The sequence below is a fragment of the Maylandia zebra genome, linkage group LG15 (genome assembly GCF_041146795.1).
Source record: "Maylandia zebra isolate NMK-2024a linkage group LG15, Mzebra_GT3a, whole genome shotgun sequence".
NCBI lineage: Eukaryota > Metazoa > Chordata > Actinopteri > Cichliformes > Cichlidae > Maylandia > Maylandia zebra.
Window position 1 is genome coordinate 7,534,932 of NC_135181.1, and position 19,158 is coordinate 7,554,089.

Here is a 19,158-nt window from a genome sequence, read left to right on the forward strand (position 1 = left end):
ATATGTTACAGTTGTTTACTGTTTGTTTTTTTACACTGGACTATTAGGGTGACGCACTGACACGCGCAGCTTTTGTGTTTTTCTGATTGGCTCAGACCACGGTGTGTCAAACGTGACATCGAACAGGAAACGGTGAAACCTGTGAGCTGCTACACAGGGAAACATGGCAGACGCAAGCCTGGGTAAGATACTAAGCTGCAAAAACTACTTAAAATTAAATAAACCAGGGGTTTAAACAGTATATTAAAAATCTATACAGCAGCTACCTTTATGTACTGGACCCAATGGTTATATCACACGGATGTAAAAACTGCAGGCATGCTCCAGAGCTAACTAAATGAAAACAATTGCAGACGAGGGTTTAATATCTCTCATTTGGTAAAAAACGGTCTCTATTGATATAGACTTCAGGGTGGGTAGCTGGTCTGTTGAAACTTTTTTTGTCCTTTTTTGCGTTTAAACAGACTTCCTGGTTTCAACTTGCTGTCGTCCACTCGTTTTCATTTTCCCTTTAAAGTGACAGGAGCTGGTTTGCGCATGTGCAGAACAATCTCCGCATACAAGTTAGCAAACTTGCAGTATCGCAGTGTAAATGTGGAACATTACACATAAATAATAGCATTTAATCCACCCGTGGTGACCTCTTGCAAATAATGGGCCAACTGAAATAAACAGACTTCCTAGTTTCAACTTCCTGAAATTGTAGCTGTCAGATAAACAAGTGAAGTCAAACCTGCATTTGTGATCACTGTCATCATGGGTATGAGTTACATGGTAATTTGGGGCTTATGAAGATTCCATTTGAACTATTTTTTTCTACTGTGGAATGATTGTACAGCATACATCTTTAACAACTTTTAAAAACAAGAATTGAGTACAAAATGTTTACATTTCCTTTGAATTTTCTCAGATCCACACACAGTCAAAAGTACATACAAACTCAAATATATATACATACATCTCGACTAATATTACACTTCCACCACATGCTTTTGGTAGCAAGCTTCTGACACAATTCTGGCTGGATATTTGAATCTTTATGAAGAAATTAGAGTTCATTTCAGGTGGTTGGTTTACTGACACAGAACTGGAATTCAAGCATAGTCCACACATTTTTGACATGGTTGAGGTCGGCACTTTTAGAAGACCATTCCAGATTATTAATGTTAGCCTGCTTTATCCATTCCGAAACCAGTTTTGGTGTGTTTTGCGGATTGTTGTCCAGTTGGAACACCCGATTTGTGCAACGTGGCAGTACCACTGGCAGTAGATCATGATGCTACCACCACCATGCTTGACAGTTGGTACAGCATTCTTGAAAGCCTCACCTTTACTCCTCCAATTATGTGTCTTGTAACTGTGGCCAGATAGGGCTGTGCGATATGACCAAAATCTCATATCCCGATATAAGAATTCTATCGTCCTGATAACGATATAAATCACAAAAATTTAACATTTTCTGTAAATTCTGTGAATCTCGGGCAGCTCGACTTGCGTGAAGTGTTTCCAGCTGCGCGTCCTTTACCCGGAGTCGAGTGTTTTAACAGATGCATGAAACTATACATTTTTAGACATAAGTTGTAACGGCCGCCGTTTTCTTTGTATTTATTACACGGCGTGCTGCGGGTTGCCTGTTCTAACGTTTGGTTTATTTTTTTTAGCACCTGGCGGCTCTTTTTTACTTCTCATCCGTAAATAATCTGCTCTTTCACGTGATTCAGTTTATTTTGAAAAGTCTCAACAGGATCTTGAGCTTTATTGTGAAAGGTTTATGTGGAACATATACAAGCGGACAGGCGAAGGTGTTACCGTCGCGCATAAAAACAGGCGCTTATCCGTCAGTAGTGTGGTTATATTAAATATAAGAGAAAGAGAGAACTTTAAGAAATTAATATAGCCACTACAGTGACCATCAGAAGGATGAAAAAATATTGTCGTAAACAGTTTATTTTGCAACACCACGAAACAAACGATAGCGTAAAATCAAACGATAGATGTTTTTATATCATCACCGATATATATCGTTATATCGAACAGCCCTATGGCCAGATATCTCAGTCTTTATCTCGTTTTGCCATAAAACCTGCCTCCAGAAGGCATTTGGCTTGTCCATGTTGGCAGATGCCAATTTTAGTTTTTGAAGCAGGGTTTTCTCACCCATGGTGATGTAAAACTGGCTTCACTGTGGATAGTGACACTGGTGATGCAGTTTCCTGTTCATGGCAGGCTTGAGCCTTTGTGGTTCCTGGGTTATTTCTGAACATCCTAACCTATTTCCTCTCATCTGAGGGTGACAGTTTGGGTCTTCTTTCACACCTTGGCAAAGTGGTGACACTTTTTACTCTATACTTAAATAGCATTGTTTGAGCTGATGAACTTGAAATCTGAGGTTGTTTAGAAATGGCTTTAACAGACCTCAACTTGTCAATCCAGTGAATTCTGAAATCCTTTTTAAGCTAGAAAACAGAAATTGCTTGTTATAGTCAATCATGATCACCAACGAGAAGTTGATAAGCCTTTACCTTCTCAAGTAAAGACGTTGAGCACCACTTATTAAAAGATGATTGTGTATGTATATATTTGCCTTGTGTGGACTCGAGATTCAAACTTCAATTCAAACTTGTGCACCCAATTCTTGTATTTGCAGTCATTAATAATGTATGCTGCTCAATAATTACACCCTGGAAAAAGAAAGTCTAAGAAATCATTACAAACCCAAAATGATTATGACATGCTTGCCCATGATAAGTGGATCTCAACTTCTGACTACAACTCTATTTTCCCCTCTTAAATATAACAGAGAAGCAATGTAATGAGGAACAAATCCCTTTTTAGTTTCTAGTGGTTGTTTATGTTTTATGAAGTCAGGTAAAATTTTGTGGGATGAAAACACTTTTCTAGAAAGGAAACCTTATTCCAGATGACTACTAGAGTAATACAAACTGAATGCATATACTTAGAAGTGCTTACATTTGCTTTCAAGTGTAAAACAGTAGACAGTACTTGACTTAACTCCTTTTTTATTTCAGGTGTTTTTGGTGTGGTGTCAGCCCTCGTTGGAAGTGGAGCAGCAGGTTTTGTGTTCGGAGAAGCTGCATTATTTGCAGTTGAACCCACTCTGACTGAAGATGGCCTCCTGCTTAACGTTGCAACTCTGGCTGCTGGACGGGCCGGTTCCACTGGTGTTGCAGTAGTGATGGCATGCCTCGTGTTCACCTCGGTACTCTTATGTCTTGGAAGTGGTTTCCTCCTCGCTGCCATGGTGATGACACTGTTGAGTAAAGTTGGAGTGAGACTGCCCTGGTTAGCAGAGGCCACAACAGGAGCCTCTGTTGTGGTAGGTGCTGTCACTACTGGATTGTTAGTGGGCGTCCTTCCACCGTGGATCTACATTGTGGTGCAAGGTGCTCTGGTCCTTTTCGTCTACTCGTATTCCAACATTAACGACATGACCACAGCTCTGTTGATCATCTTCACCACTCTATACCTCAGTGTAGTGTATGGACAGTTGGGAGCCTTTTTTGGACTCATTAGCATGATTCTGACTATCGTTGTCCTCTTTGTCCTTCGAAGGCTACTAACAGTCCCTCGAAGACCCAAATCTAAAACTGGGTGCAAACTGCTGGAGAGAATATTCTTCTACTCTGTTTTTGTGGGGATTCTGGGATTTTTTGTGGGTTTAGGGGCAGGTGAAGCAGTAGACGGGTCAAAAGAAGAGGTTGTTGTGATGCTGCAGTCAGTCCTCTGGGTGGCCTATCTGTCTGCGGCGCTGCTTGGAGCTGGCCTGGGAACTGTGGCCATGGTCGGACTGGGTCCAGAGGTGGCTGGAAAGGTCGCTTTGGGAGTTGCTATAATGACATCAGTGGCTTTGAGAGCCATTCTGCAGTGGAGCTCCTCTCTAGGGGCCAGAGGCAGCACAGCAGGGACGCTAGGGGCGGCCACAGCTGCAGGGGTCTCACTTGGAGCCGCAAGTGTTGCAGCAAGATGGGCATTTCAGTCAAGGAATTCAACTTTAGCAGTTTTAGGTTCTGTCATCATCGGTGCAGTTGTGGCAGCAGAATGCCAGTTACTTAAAGCAAGTCCGTTCACCGCATCAGAACTTGTAACAATCACCCTTGTTGCGGTAGGGGCATTTGTTCTGGGTGCACCAAAGAGCCCGTTCCACACTGAGGTGAATCTGCAAAGGGGCCTCCTCACGGGGCCTGTGCTAATAAAAGAAATCGGCATGGAAACTGTCACCGCAGCAGCAGCACCTATTGGAGCCGGGGCACTTGGGGCTGCAGCGCTGGGCACTGCAGCTCTGGGGAAACTGGGGACTGTGGGAGTCCTAACGGCCATAGTGCTGGCTTTGGGGAGCGCTCTAAGCGGCATGATAGGAAAATCACCACCAACCACAAATGCTCACAGAGACTGATTGACGCCTAAGTTTACATCTGTCTGTAAATGTTCTTGTGTTGCATTTTTGCAAGTAAAAAACTTGAGGCAAAAACATTAAATCCAGTGTCATAAGGCATGGTATCTGTTGTGGATACCAGTGTTAAATAAAAACATTAGAAAGCTTTCCTTTTTTTTTTATTTCAGTGACCTTAATCGTCCTCTTTCTTCTTCTTTTTTTCTAAGCTCTTCACAGCATCGCTGCCACATTTCCCAAGACATGACTGCACGCTGGCAGTTTCTTTGGTTTCGTCTTAGCAACAGTAACAGAAGCACTCAGAGAAGGGGGGAGGCAGGAGAGAGACAGAAAATGATCAGAAGACGGAAGAGCATCTTAGAACTGATGTGTTTAGGCAGATAAAAGTAACCAGAGTAAAGCTTACAGAAGTCTCTCTGAAAATATTATATTTTGCATTGATATTGATTTAGTAGATCTACAACAATGACAAACGAGACTTCACCTGCTTGGGAACTAGAGGCTCTGAGAATCTCCTCTATCTTAAATGTGTTTTTGTATTTGAAGGCACTAACTCTAAATTAAAAGGTAAGCCACTTTTCATGGTGGGACTGAACTGAAGAATGGAATGGAGTTATTTTCTGATTTAAATGTTTTTGTCTCGTTTGGAAGAGCCTTTAAAAATCATGAAAACTTTGATCATGCGGTCAGCTGCAAAAAAAATCAAAAAGTAATGGGGCACGTCACAACTTTTCCGTGGATTTTCACATTAGTGTTGTAACAGTATTCCACTAACCAAGAGGATTAACCTTTAACAAAGAAGCATGTCTCTGAACCGGGTCCGCACAATGGACACGGAGCAGTCTGCAGAGTACTCGGTGGAGTACTCGGCCCAGGTTTCCAGTGATCCGGGCCGTGACGTGGGTCGGAGGCGTGAAGTGACCGTAGTGCAGTCCAGCTGCTGCCGCTGCCTGCCCCGCGCAGTGCGCCTCACCTTTACCCCCGAGTCGCTGGAAAGGCTCTATCAGAACTACTTCCGTCGGCAGAGACAGGAGAACCTGCTAGTGCTGGTGATGTTCGCCGCTCTCTTCAACAGCTTCGTCATCATCATGTGTGCGGTTGTGTACACTGAGGACAAACTGGCGATGGTGGTGGTGGCAGCTGTGGGGCTGACTGCGGACGTTGCGCTCTACGTGTTGTGCTGGTTGCAGAAACTCCCCGCATCACCTGTGTGGCGCGGAGCAGTGGCCTACATACTGTGGCTGATGGTCACCGTGCATGTTTTGTGTTACATGGGACTAAACTACGAGCGCTTCCCACATGCTAGTGACTCGGTGGGCTGGCAGACTTTCTTCATTTTCTCCTGCTTTCTAACTTTGCCACTGAACCTGGTGGCCCTGCTTCTCCTCGCTGTCCTCTCGTGCGGGATTCACACTCTGGTTTTGGGGATCACGGTGGCTCAGAAGTTTAAGGATGGCGCGCAGGGGGCGATGCTGGTCAGACAGGTAAATGTCTGGTAAACTCACAAGGAATAAAGCAGCTAGGACTTTAAAACGTTTGTGAATGCAAAACAAACAACAACAAAAAAGAAAAGCAGAAAGTGCGATATTAGATGTGTGTACATTTGATTCTAGGGCAGTGGTTCCCATCCAGGACCCAAATTTATGCATGTTGTAAGTTTTTCTTTTTACTAGGCTGCACCAGCCCTTCACCAGGCTAGAGCACTGGCACCACAGTAAGACCATTATGCAAACAGTGCAAAATTTAAGGGGCCTCACACTGTTTCAGGGCCTAATACCCAAGTGGAGAGGTGTGACAGGTAAAGTGGGTTTGGATTATGCATAGTAAATAAATTCATAATTCACTGCGTTAAATAAAACCCCTTTGTTTTTTCGATTTTGTGCAGTGTTTTGTTAATGCAAACTAATTTCCTTCCATTCACATTTATTGTCTTTTTGCCACACTTGGTTTTAGGGCCCCAAAGGTAAATATATACAAGTCAGATATAATATTATTTTAAACGCAGTCTCAATTTATAATGAGAGTGCATATGAATACACCATGTGTGATTGCACTACATCCCAAATAATGTTGTTTTGAGCAATTTGGAAACAAAATTGCATCTAAAAATTAAAAGTCAGTTTCCACAAACTGATCTTTAGATTAGATTCAATTTATTGTCACTGAAAAGTACATTACTCAAATAAAAATGAAATTTGGCATCCACTTCAATGTAGAAATAATATAAACATATATAAATACAATATATACACACATCATATTCACACGTTAGGTTTCTCTTATATATAAGCTAAGATAAATGCTTTGTTTACCCATATTTGGTAAATTCATTTCAGCAGTTGAGATGATGATGAAATTATAATAATATTTATAAATATACTCTTTATTATAATGCATATTATTATTGTCCACACAAACACTTTTGTGGCACTTTTCTCCTCTTTTTCAGTTGCTAGCCAACGTGGTGCTGTACCTGTGTGCCATCATAGTGGGTGTGATGTCGTACTACATGGCAGACAGGAAGTACAGGACAGCATTTTTGGAAGCTCGTCAGTCACTGGAGGTGAAACTAACACTGGAGGAGCAGAGCACTCAGCAGGTATATTACCCATGCCCACGTGCACATTTTCTTTGGTGAGTGAACACATTTTCTTATTTTTGGCCAAACAAATGCACAAGTACACAAATAGAAGGGTGAGATGCAACACACTGATTAATTACAGGATGTTTTGCTCAGCTCAGGACTAATAGGTTGTTAGAGAGGCGGTTGTTTTCACCAGCGCAGCCACCGTCAGGGACCTGACACAATAAGGTCCCTTTAGCACTTTGCCAGCCAACAGACATGAGGACATGTTTCCCAATGAAGCATTTTAAAAAGGAATTATGTTTTTACACTTTTTATTATATGTTAGCCTGTTTATTACTTCTTCATTTTAATCAAACCTCAAGCTGCATTCAGGTCACCATTTTGCTTTAAGCTTGCTCTTTTGTGTTCCTTACAGCCACTATGCCATGCTTTACCTTCTGTGGCATCAACATTAATCTGTTATGAAGGCTTATCTCAGCTAGAAGAGGTGTTAAATTAAAGAAACGGCGGTAATGTATCTAACAGCAATCGCAAATTGCGAAAAAACTGGCAATTGCTCACCATCATCACAGATTGAAAGATGATACAAATGTGCAGTTATTGTCACCAAGCATTTAATTCTTCCCTTTAAGACACTGTCACGCCTGCCTGTGACTATTTGCAAAACAAAGACAGCAGACTCTTGAGAGTTCTTTGAAAAAGGGGCGGAAAAGATGGTGAAAAGCGAGGGACGTGTGGATACGGATGGGGAGGCAAAAAGACAAAGGAAGAGACAGAGGAGAGATAGTATTCCCACCGTGCCTTTTCAGTGGGAGACTGGGTCAAAGATGGAAAACAACCAGCCAGTTAGGACATATCTGACCACTTGACGGGATTCTTGAGAGCTAAGAGGAAAATAAAATGTAAATTTGTACACTTTCTTTACACATACAGAAATAGGGATGACTTTTCTTTTCCTATTTCTCACATCTCGCACCTTCTTTCAAATCTTGCTCTATGTAGGAGGAACTATTACTGTCCATCCTGCCCAAACACATTGCTGATGAGATGCTGCAGGGCATGAAGAACCAGGCAAATCAGAACGAAGTCCGGCAGCAGCAGCAGTTCAACACCATGTACATGTACCGCCATGAAAACGTTAGGTCTGGATCACTAAAAAAAATGACTTTTTAATTTGATCAAACATCTGTTTCACAATATTTTTTGCAACAAGAAAGTGTTACATTATTTTTAATCATCCACTTTTATTGCAGCATCCTGTTTGCAGACATTGTGGGCTTCACCCAGTTGTCCTCAGCCTGCAGCGCCCAGGAGCTTGTAAAGTTGCTCAATGAACTGTTTGCTCGCTTTGATAAACTGGCAGCAGTGAGTATCAGAGTGGTTTCAACACGGTGCTGGAACATTCCTCAGAGACTTTTTGTCATACTGACATGATAACATCACACATTTGATCCACATTTGTCAGCTGCAAATCTTCAGTTCTGCCTCATCCAAAAGGTGCTCGTGACTGTGGAGACCAGTTGAGTACAGTGAACTCATTGGCATGTTCAAAAAGCCAGTTTGAGATTGTTTGAGCTTTGTGACATTCTTTGAAGCAACCATTAGAAGATGGGTGCACTGTGGTTATAGAGGGATGGACATGGTCAGTAACAATACTCTAGTGGGCTGTGGAGTTTAAAGAATGCTAAATTAGTAGTGAGGGCACAAAGATTGGCAAGAAAATGTCCTCCATACCATTACACTAACAATACAAGGATGCATACGTTGGATGCATACGTTCATGTTATTTAAACCAAATCCTGACCCTACCAGCCCTATGTTACAGCAGAAATCAAGACTCATCACATTAGGCAACAACTTCTCAGTCTTTTTGTTGAGCCTAATTGTACCCTCAGCTTCCTCTGCTTAGCTGACAGCAGTGGCACCCGGTGTGGTGTTCTGCTGCTGTCCAGTTTTCTTCGAGGTTAGATCTGTTGTGCCTCCAGAGATGTGTTGTTTGTCATCTGACATCTAAAACTAACAAGGCATTTTTGTCCAGAGGACTGCTGCTCAGTGGATATTTTTCTTTTTTTCCTCTGTAAACTCTAAAGATGGTGGGAAAATCCCAGTAGATAAGCGGTTTCTGAAATACTCAGACCAGCCTGTCTGACACCAACAACCATGCCACCTTCAGAGTCACTTAAATCAAACTTTTTCTCCATGCTGATGCTCCATTTGAACTTATGTATTAACAAGCAGTTGAACGGCTGTGCCTAATAAAGTTGTCAGTGAGTCTATTGTTAAGAAATATTACTACTGGATATTTCTGAATTATTTTTGGTAGAAATGTAACAAAATTCTATGCTAGCTTGACTTGGTGTAACAACCTCATTAATAACTTATTCTCTAGCCTCCATTGTAGTTAGCACCCAGTTTCTGCTTGGCTGGAATGCTACTCTGCTACATGTGCACAGACAGACTCTGTAAAGCTAGTAGCCACCATGACACCACCCATTGGTTTTAGACATTTTAAAACCTCAACATTAATGTTTTGACTGCCACCATGTTGGTTTGGAAATGGGTATACGCTGAGTCATCAGCGAGGGCTAACAAGTTTGGTTAGCAGGCTACATCCATAAACTATACAGCAGATACAGATATATGCTAATTACTGCTAACTAAGTAACAGGCTTATAAAATATGAAAAATATGCTCACCAAAACTGAAGCGCAAACCTTTTGGGTGATTTGTACAACACAAGAAGTAATATTATTTGTCAGATAATTCCTCGAAAATGCTATACACAGTGTGTAGAGGTCCAGTTAATAGCAGACAGTCATCAGCTACAGCTCTGTGTGTGCGCACCTGTCAATTGAAGCAGACTCACCCCTTACTTAAAGTCTTAGCGGTTCTCAAAGTTATAAACTAACCGACCACTGCATATTGTGAATTAGAACTCAAGCCACTCTGCCAGACAAAGCGATGAGATGACACAATTTCTTGATTTCTACAAACATCTTTTTTCTGAATTATGTTCTGAGAAGTGTTTATGAGACTATAAAATGACATTATTGGATTGTCTGAGTTATAGTATCAGTACCTTTCTGTTATTGAGGTAAACATCCGTGTCTGATCTCACATTACAGGAACATCATCAGCTGAGGATTAAGATTCTTGGAGACTGTTACTATTGCATCTGTGGTGTTCCTGACTTCAGGGAGGACCATGCCGTGTGTTCTATAAAGATGGGCCTGGCTATGGTAAAAGCCATCTCGTAAGTAGTGACTTTACTAATTAGGAATAGGGGAGGAAAACACAATGAAAACATTATTATTAAAACATTAGAATTAAAACTGTAAATTTAAAAAAAAAAAAAAAAGCTTAGACAAAATAATGGAGAAAGGAAGTCACCACATAGAGAGAAAAAAACTAGAGAGGAAAGGCTCAATTAAAATTTTAAAGCTGCTTAACAATATGAGCAACAGTTAATTTTCCAGTGACCCCCTGATTTCTCTCATGGTCTAGGTACGTTCGAGAAAAGACACAAACAGAGGTTGACATGCGCGTGGGCGTCCACACCGGCACCGTGCTGGGAGGAGTACTCGGGCAGAAACGCTGGCAGTTTGATGTTTGGTCCACAGATGTCACTGTGGCCAATAAAATGGAATCTGGAGGGATTCCTGGGTAGGAAAATTGTGCGCTTCCTTGGTGTCTGCGTAGTGTGTGTCTGAGAGCAGTTCTTTTTTTTTTTTCTAAAATTCACAGTTTTGTATGCTATCTAGGAGAGTGCATATTTCCCAGACCACAAAAGACAGTCTGCATGGGGAATTTGAACTGGAGCCGGGGAATGGTGGAGAGAGGTGTGAGTACCTGCTGGAGAAAGGCATTGACACTTACTTAGTTCTAGTTCCTAAGCAGAAAGCCAATGGACTCAATGGAAATGTGAGTGTCTTGTTCCTTTATCCCATACAAAATAAATCAAATCAATTAAATGAACATTTTTTGTTATTGATGTAATATTAACAGATGTTGTATCTGCTTCTCCTCCTCAGACACCTGGTACATTGACCAATAGAAATTCCAAACAGTTGATCAACACCACAGCATCCAATGGGAATGCAGTCTCACAACAGTCCACACCTACTGAGTCTAAAAAGGAGGTGAATTACAGCTGCCGGTCATCATTTCAGTAACCAAAGATTAAAGTGTGTTGTTACTTGTGTATACATGAGTAAGGCCTATCTATATGTTTATAAAAAGATAAATTATGTGAATTATTTCTTTCAATTATAAAAGAGAAAGCTTCACTTGGTAATGTTGTCTGTATCTGATGCGTTTCTCTTTGCATTACTGGCAACCTTAGATGACTAACAGAGCCGAGGAACAAACCATCAACAGACGACTCCAGCAGGAGCTGCTGGAGAGAGAGACTCAAAAAATGTAAGAAAAAAGAAACTTTAAATAAATTTAATTTGAAAAAGTGCAATAAAAGGATTCATTTTAAAGACTAAATCATAGAAATCGGATTCGGTGTTCCAGGAATTGAAAAGAAACAAACTCAGTGAAGTAACCCACATGCATCTCCTCAATCGGTGTCCCATCCCCCCTTTTTAGTATCCATGTCCTTCAAAATGTTCTTTTCTACCTGCTAAATCTCACTGCATTTTTGACAGAATGAAGGATCATGAGATCAACCCCGTTTCTCTCCGTTTTGTGGATGGAAAGTTGGAGGACCACTACTCCTCAGAGAAGGAGAGGAGGAGCGGAGCGGCCTTCTCCTGCTGCATGATCGTACTCCTTTTCATCACAGCAATGGAGGTCTTCATAGACCCACTGTGAGTTTATGTATCATGTATGTGTCACTTTATAGCATGGGTGGCACAGCGGTGCAGCACCATCACCTCCCAGCAGACCTTTGTATGTGGAGTTTGCATGTTCTCCGTGTAACTGTGCCGGTTTCCTCCAGCAGTCCAAACACTTCCATGTTAGGTGAATTGGTGATACTAAATGAGTATGAGCATGTGTGGTTGTCTGTCTCCCTGTGTTAGCCCTGCTATACACTTGTTCTGGGTATACCCCGACTCTCACCCTGTAACAGCTGGGACTGACTCCTTGGCCAATGTATTGTTGTAGTGATAGCACATGATAATTTATTAGAAATTGTAGGACGTTGTCTGATGATGTGTGTTCTCCTTCTAGGTTGTTTGTGAACTATGTGACTCTCGCAGTAGGACAGGTATTGCTGCTAATACTCACAGTATGCTCCCTGGCAGCCATCTTCCCCAGGGTGAGAATTTTTTTTTTAAAAAGGAAACGTAATTTTTTTGTAAATTGTCGACAATGGTAACCAATTAATTGCTAAATGCCTTTGATTAGTATGTTCAAAGCTCTCTAACAATAATGTAGAGCCTAAAAACTATGGTGATGTGAAAAACTAAGTACACCCCATGATTCAATAGGTTTTAGAGCAACCTTAGCAACAATACCTTGAAGTAACAGTCTGATGTTATCAGTCTCTCACATCATTGGGTGGGAACTTTGGCCCACTCTACTATACAATGTTACTTCAGTTCATTGAGGTTCTTGGGCACTGTTCATGCACAGCTCTCTTAAAGTCCCGCCACAGCATTTCAGTCAGGTTGAAGTCTGGATTTTGACAAGGTCATTGCAGCACCTTGATTCTTTTCTTTTTCAGCTTTTCTGTTGCTGCTGTGCCTGGATCATCCTGTTGAACAACCCAGTTGGACTCTAGAAACTTTGCTATACAGTGGAGTTTGTGGTCAACTCGGTGACTGCAAGGTGTTCAGGTCCCGTGGTTGCAAAACAAGCCCATCACTCCTCCACCACTGTGGTTGACAGTTGGGGTGTTTATGCTGATATATTGTGCTTGGTTTTTGCCAAATATAGTCTTGTGCAATACAGCTGTACATCTCCATATTGATGTCCAAAAGTCCAAAGGATGTTGTTCCAGAAGTTTTGTGTTATTTTTAAGTTGCAATTAGAGAAGAGGCTTTTTGCTGGCAACCCTTCCAAATAAGATCTACTTGTTCAGTCTATTTCTAAATGGTCTCTCATGAACTTTAACATGCTAACTGAGATCTGTAGAGTCTGAGATGTACTGTAGCTCCTGGTTTTTTGTTGATGTTTTTTGCAGTTTTCTGAGAATTGCAGAGTCTAACCTTGGGGTGAATTTGCTGGGACGTCCACTACTGGAAAGATTGTGCCATTGTGTTAACACACACCTGAATGCTCCAAATCAGCAAGCTGACGAAACCTCTGCTTTTATAGAGGTGCTCACACTTGCTAATCATGTGCATTTGATTTGCAGCACTTTGCTGCTTCTTAAGGTCTTAAGTCCTATGGAAGCATTAAGGGTGTACTTAGCTTTTCAGAGCACTGAATTCAGTCCTGTAAAAAATTTATTCTCGCAGGGCTTTAGCTAAGTGATATTTAGCATTTTGATTGGTTTTTACAATTGATAAGGAATTTTTCTCAAAGCAGTACTGATTTTATTGTCACACAGGACAGAATGAAAGTTCTACAGTTTACACTACACTATATAAAAGATGGCCACCTTTTTAACATTTTCTTATCACAGATGTTCTCCAAGAGGTTGGTGTCTTTCTCAATGTGGATTGATCGCACACGATGGGCGAGAAACACGTGGGCCATGGCAAGCATATTTGTTCTAACCATGGCTGTGATCGCTGACATGGTACGACTTCAAGAAACTTGGTAAAACTGCATGTGTGCATGTCCGTAATCGTGGCAATATGGATGAACTTTTTTGTCATTTCGTTATATAACTTAATGTCATAACGGGAAAACACATACAATCAGTTTCCAGGAAATTCCAGTTGGGATTAATGTACAACATCATAGCTCCCAATCTGAGTGTGTGTGCATTCGACTTTCCATAAGTGTGTTCCTACTTTGTCCTCATCAGACTATCGCTGCCTTTTATGCGTCTGACAGTATGATCCCAGTGGGGTCTATTAGTTGTCCGTCTTGCTGCCTGCTGGCTCATTTGTCACAGCCCCATAGGAGCAACTTGCTACACACGCTGCTGCCTTTGTGAGCTGAAGAGAATAGCGGATGCTAAAGAGAGCGTTCATTTCTCTGCTAGGCTGTCATGTAGAAGTGACAGTCGCCCTTTGAAGAAAATGAAGTACTACTACTACTGTTGTCGTATTCGGGTTATTCTCGACATAGGCACAAGTTTTAGCTCAAAACGTGAAGTTGTCAATTTTTCTGCCAGTTGGAGTGAGTGGATTTTTTTCTTTTCGTTGTGTTGCAGTTAAGTTGTGCACCTCCATCCCTTCGGATCTTCAACAGCACGTCTGGTCCGATGTTGGAGTCGCTCGGTGATGGAGGCTGTGCAGATAATCCGAAGCACTACAGCTTCATGGCTGTGATGTCACTCATTGCAACAACCATGTTGGTGCAAGTGAGCCACCTGATTAAACTAGGCCTCATGGTGCTGGTTGTCACAGCAACTGGAGCCGTTAATATCTACAGCTGGCGGGACCTATATGATCTGTATGATTACATGCAGTTTGCCTCCTACAGGTGAGAAATGACTAATCATCGATAGATGTCTCTTTTAGGTTATTCTGGGTGTTTTGCTTTAGGTTGGATTTGCTGCTGTGTTTACAGTGCTGTGAAAAAGTAGTTGACTCCTTATTGTTTTTTTTAGGTTGTTCCAGATTTGTCATACTTACATAGTTCATATGATCAAACAAATTTTAATAGTTATTAGACAATGCTAACTTGAGTAATAATAACCCAAAAAGAAGATAAAGAACATCTCATAGTTTACAAAAAACATCTTGATGATCCCCAAGAAGTTTGGGAAAATATTCTGTGGACTGACGAGACAAAAGTTACATTTTTTGGAACGTTTGAGTCCTGTTCCATCTGGTATAAACTAACACTTTTCGTAAAAAGAACATCATACCACCAAACATGGTGGTGGTAGCATGATGGTCCAGGGATGCTTTGCTGCTTCAGGACCTGGACAACTTGCTGTAACTGATGGAACCATGAATTCTGCTCTTTACCAGAAAATCCTGAAGTCTGACCATGAATTCCTGCCATGAAGCTCAAGCACACTTGGGTTATGCAGCAGAACAATGATCTGAAACACCAGCAGATCCACCTTTGAATGGCTCAAAGAAAGCAAGATGAAGGTTTTGGAGTGGCCTAGACAAAGTCCAGACATAAATCGTCTTAAGATGCTTTGGCGTGACCTTACACAGGCCGTTCATGCTTGAAAACCCTCCAGTGTAGCTGAATTAAAACAAGTGTGCAAAGAAGACTGGACCAAAATTTCACTACAGTGATGTGAAAGATTCTTTGCCAGTTATTGCAAATGCTTGATTGCAGGTCTTGTTGCCAAGGGTGGCACAACCAGTTAAGGGTTAAGGGGCCAATTACTTTTTTTCAGCACTGTTAATGACAGTATTGTCTCTAATGGTATCCCACTTTTGTATTTTCAGAACATTGATAGTGCCATCCAAGTACCTCATGACAGTGATGATTATTGTTATGATGATTGGCTTTTACTTCTTTGCACGCCACGTGAGTGTCACATCTATGTAACACCCGGAGGGTTAGAACAAGAAAATGTTATTCAACAAAATTCAAATTTTTCCATAATAGGTTTCTCTCAAAATATGTCATTAATTCTGTCTGTGTTGCGTGTCTGTGTGCAGCTGGAGCAACAGTCAAGGAAACTATTTCTGTGGAAGATTGGCGTGCGCGATCAGAAAGAGAGAGTCTTTGAAATGAGACGCTGGAATGAAGCGTTGGTCACCAACATGCTGCCAGAGCATGTGGCAAAACACTTTCTGGGCACTAAAAAAAGAGACGAGGTATATATGTTGAGTTTGTTACCATAGGAGTCAGGGAGAGAAAACAACATGAGTGAGAATGGAGGAGAAGCCATATTAAACAGCATTTTGCGATTTAAAACCATTTGAGCTTACACCTTCTGTGTGAGCAGCAGAAACAGTTGTTCAAAAGCAGCTTAAAGTAATGAAGGTACCGCAGGTGATGCTGTACTGTGCCATCTTGTGGCCCATCTTATAATTACATATTAGTAGCAATAAGCTTAAAAACTGTTTTTTATGACCCAACAAGTCATTTGTTTTGTATAGGAGCTGTACAGCCAGGGGTATGATGAAATAGGGGTAATGTTTGCATCCATCCCCAATTTTTCTGATTTCTACACTGAGGAGAGCATCAATAACGGGGGCATTGAGTGTCTGAGGATTCTCAATGAGATAATCTCCGACTTTGACAGCGTGAGTTCTGGCAATGTTGCACACTAAACGTACACTAAACTAAACGTGACCTCAAAGCATGAACTTAACACCAGGAAGTAAAACTAATCAGTGTCCACTTTCCCCACCAGTTATTAGACAGGGACGAGTTCAGGTGCATTACTAAGATCAAGACGATTGGAAGCACCTACATGGCCGCATCAGGCCTCACACCGGAAAGCAACACAAATGGATATGGCAACCGCAAGGTGTGATAATCTATCAGCATTATATGTCTATACCAATCTGTTGAAGCCTTTTATCTAAAGTGATTATTCTAATAATTATAAGAGCTATTTACTGGTTGTCTACAGCCAGAGGACCAGTTGCTGATTGAGCGCTGGCAGCACCTCGCTGACCTGGCAGACTTTGCCTTGGCCATGAAAGTCACCCTCAACAACCTCAACAAGCAGTCCTTCAACAACTTTATGCTACGAATCGGTCAGTGTTTGCACCTGAGAGTGAGTCTGAGTGTCCAACTGCAAATGTGCACATGTGTTCATGTCTCCTTTTTGATCCCTTAAGGTCTAAATAAAGGAGCAGTTCTGGCCGGAGTGATCGGAGCTCGTAAACCTCACTATGACATCTGGGGCAACACGGTCAACGTGGCGAGCAGAATGGAGTCAACTGGAGTGATGGGAAACATTCAGGTAGCACAACCAAACGTTCCCAAAACCAAAGATGCAGCAAATTTAAGCATCCTTTTTATTGTGTCCATCTCTTCTAAATGCTATGTTCTACTTGGACCTCAGGTTGTAGAGGACTGCTATGACATCCTGAAGGAGTACGGCTTTCGTTTTATCCGAAGAGGGCCCATATATGTCAAAGGGAAAGGCGAGCTGCTGACCTTTTTCATGAAAGGCAAAGACAAACCCAATACCAAAGATGGTGCAGTAACTACTACCCTTCCACACCAAGTTGGAGACCTTCACTGACTTTTTTTTTAATCTCTTCAAATGGCATAAGCCCAATAACAGGCCTGAGCAAAATGTCAGTTTTGTCAGCCATGAATTTCACAGGATCTTGTTTTTTGTGCGCTTCATAGCCCATGTGAAGAATATGACGGTAGACTGACACAACAAAAACGCTAATGCACAATTATCAGGACTTTTATAGACAAATGTTTCAAGAAACATGTTTTGTAAAGTTGTAAACAAATTTAAGAATGTCTCAGAGAGCTCCTGAGCTAAAGATTGCTGCACTTGATTCACAGAGTGCTACAGACACAAGAAAAACAAAAATCTATGTCTGATTTTTTTCAACATTTTTCATTTCATTATTTGAAAAAGCAAACACTTCATCCTCTTTGATACAGTCCCTGTGAATAAATTTTATAAGCTCACATATAAAAAGGACATTGTTTAAATCTTGAAAAACGGTATGAAAATTAAACGCATCCCTACAGACTATGACCTGTGACAAGGTGAGGTGTTTATGTATTTTGTGTGGTCATCGTACATAGACCTAACGAGATTTCTGTAGCCTTTAGAAAAATTATTATGTATGCTTTTATGTCTGGTAGGTGATTTAAACAAGATCTCCAAATTATCTGAAATAAATAATCCCACAATAAGTAGTATTATACATGTAAAGAACTATCAGTTTGTCCAGGATTGGCCGCTCCATCGAATTACACCAAAGTGTTTGCTGTTTCATGTTCGAAAGAGTCTCTAAAAAGCCAGAAATTTTATATCAGCATCTACAGGTAACTGTAAGGGTCAAAATGCATCTTTCTGCAATCAGGGAGAGAGTGAATAAAATCAAGCTGCATGGAAGGTTGAATTTGGCTAAGAGGATTTTAGAGTAAAACTACATTTTGTCGGTGAACACAGATGCAAAGGCAAGGGCTTTTAGAATAAATTTTTCTGCACAAATAGAGTTCATTGCTTACACTAACGGTAAACATGGTTTGATTGTTTTTTTTTCCAGACCAAAGACAATTTTGGGGGGCAATGTAACCTCATACAATTTGTGGCGAGAATGTTCTGGCTTAGGTTTATTTCACTGCCTCTGGGAGCACACAGCTTATAATGAACAATCCAAATATGAATTCGCATCAAAGGGCGCATGAAGGTAATGTGAGGCCATGTGTTTGAAAGCTTAGGTTGAAGCAGATGTGGACTTTTTTTTTTTACAGGATAATGATCCTAAACAAGAAAAGAGCACACAAAGAATAAATGTAGGGTTAGTCAGAACCTAGAAGCGAATCCCACTGTATTTTTGTGTGGAGGTTTGAAATAAGCAGTACATAACAGAAAAGGTACCAAGAAAGGTACTGAAGGAACTGAGCATGTAAGAGTGGTCAAAGCTGCTCATCTACAAGATCATGAAGAAGCTTCTGGTATCAGCTAGTTCATATTAATGTTGAATAAACGAATGGAAGAGTTCTGAGGCATACAACATCTTTATCGGTATGCACTCTTTCAAAAAGGGTCGGGTGTTTGCCTAGCCAAAACGTATGTAAATTACAAGTTTTCAGTAGATAAATAATACATGACTTTCCTTTTTCCTTTCTTTTTTATGTATCTTGCACTGGAGTTTCTTTTTTAAATGATGTAAGGTAATCACATTGCAATTATACTGCGTTAATAAAACATTTTTGCATTAAACTTCTTGATTATTCCGCCTTGTGGGATTGACTTCAGGATCCAACATCAACTGGTCTGCTTGCCAAAACCATTTGTCCAAGACAGTGCTTAAGTACCAAATAAGTGTACTGCCATGTTTAATTTAGTCTGATAATACACTCATGTTAATACATTCTCATGGTTAATATAATTGATTTTCATTCTTTAATTTGGTCTGATCTAATGTTAAGATTTTCATTGGGACTGACCATAAAGGACAAGATTTGAAAT

At 41.0% G+C, this 19,158-nt stretch overlaps 1 protein-coding gene across 2 annotated transcripts; it reads left to right on the forward strand.

The window, feature by feature from the left end:
* Positions 1-57: 57 nt before the first annotated feature.
* LOC101471325 (adenylate cyclase type 3) lies at positions 58-18,909 on the forward strand. Of its 2 annotated transcripts, XM_004541977.4 has the most exons (21): positions 58-182; positions 3,030-5,895; positions 6,861-7,010; positions 8,001-8,140; positions 8,252-8,363; positions 10,124-10,251; positions 10,503-10,661; positions 10,760-10,919; positions 11,030-11,137; positions 11,341-11,417; positions 11,651-11,812; positions 12,177-12,264; positions 13,576-13,692; positions 14,275-14,546; positions 15,476-15,557; positions 15,692-15,850; positions 16,136-16,282; positions 16,393-16,509; positions 16,615-16,741; positions 16,826-16,950; positions 17,053-18,909. In XM_004541977.4, the coding sequence occupies exons 2-21, from the start codon at positions 5,215-5,217 to the stop codon at positions 17,233-17,235; spliced, it is 3,294 nt and encodes a 1,097-aa protein (XP_004542034.2). In that variant the 5' UTR covers positions 58-182; positions 3,030-5,214; the 3' UTR covers positions 17,236-18,909. The 2 variants fall into 2 exon arrangements, with proteins under 2 accessions (XP_004542034.2, XP_076729903.1); XM_076873788.1 differs by lacking the exon at positions 58-182 and having other exon boundaries at positions 5,802-6,209.
* Positions 18,910-19,158: the final 249 nt, after the last annotated feature.

What these genes read in the sequence shown, in the direction of transcription:
- LOC101471325 (XM_004541977.4), top strand. Translation starts at nt 5,215, where the DNA reads ATGTCTCTGAACCGGGTCCGCACAATGGACACGGAGCAGTCTGCAGAG. An exon ending in CTACTGAGTCTAAAAAGGAG is followed by an intron (nt 11,138 to 11,340) that starts GTGAATTACAGC and finishes TGGCAACCTTAG; the next exon opens with ATGACTAACAGAGCCGAGGA. An exon ending in TAATCTCCGACTTTGACAGC is followed by an intron (nt 16,283 to 16,392) that starts GTGAGTTCTGGC and finishes TTTCCCCACCAG; the next exon opens with TTATTAGACAGGGACGAGTT.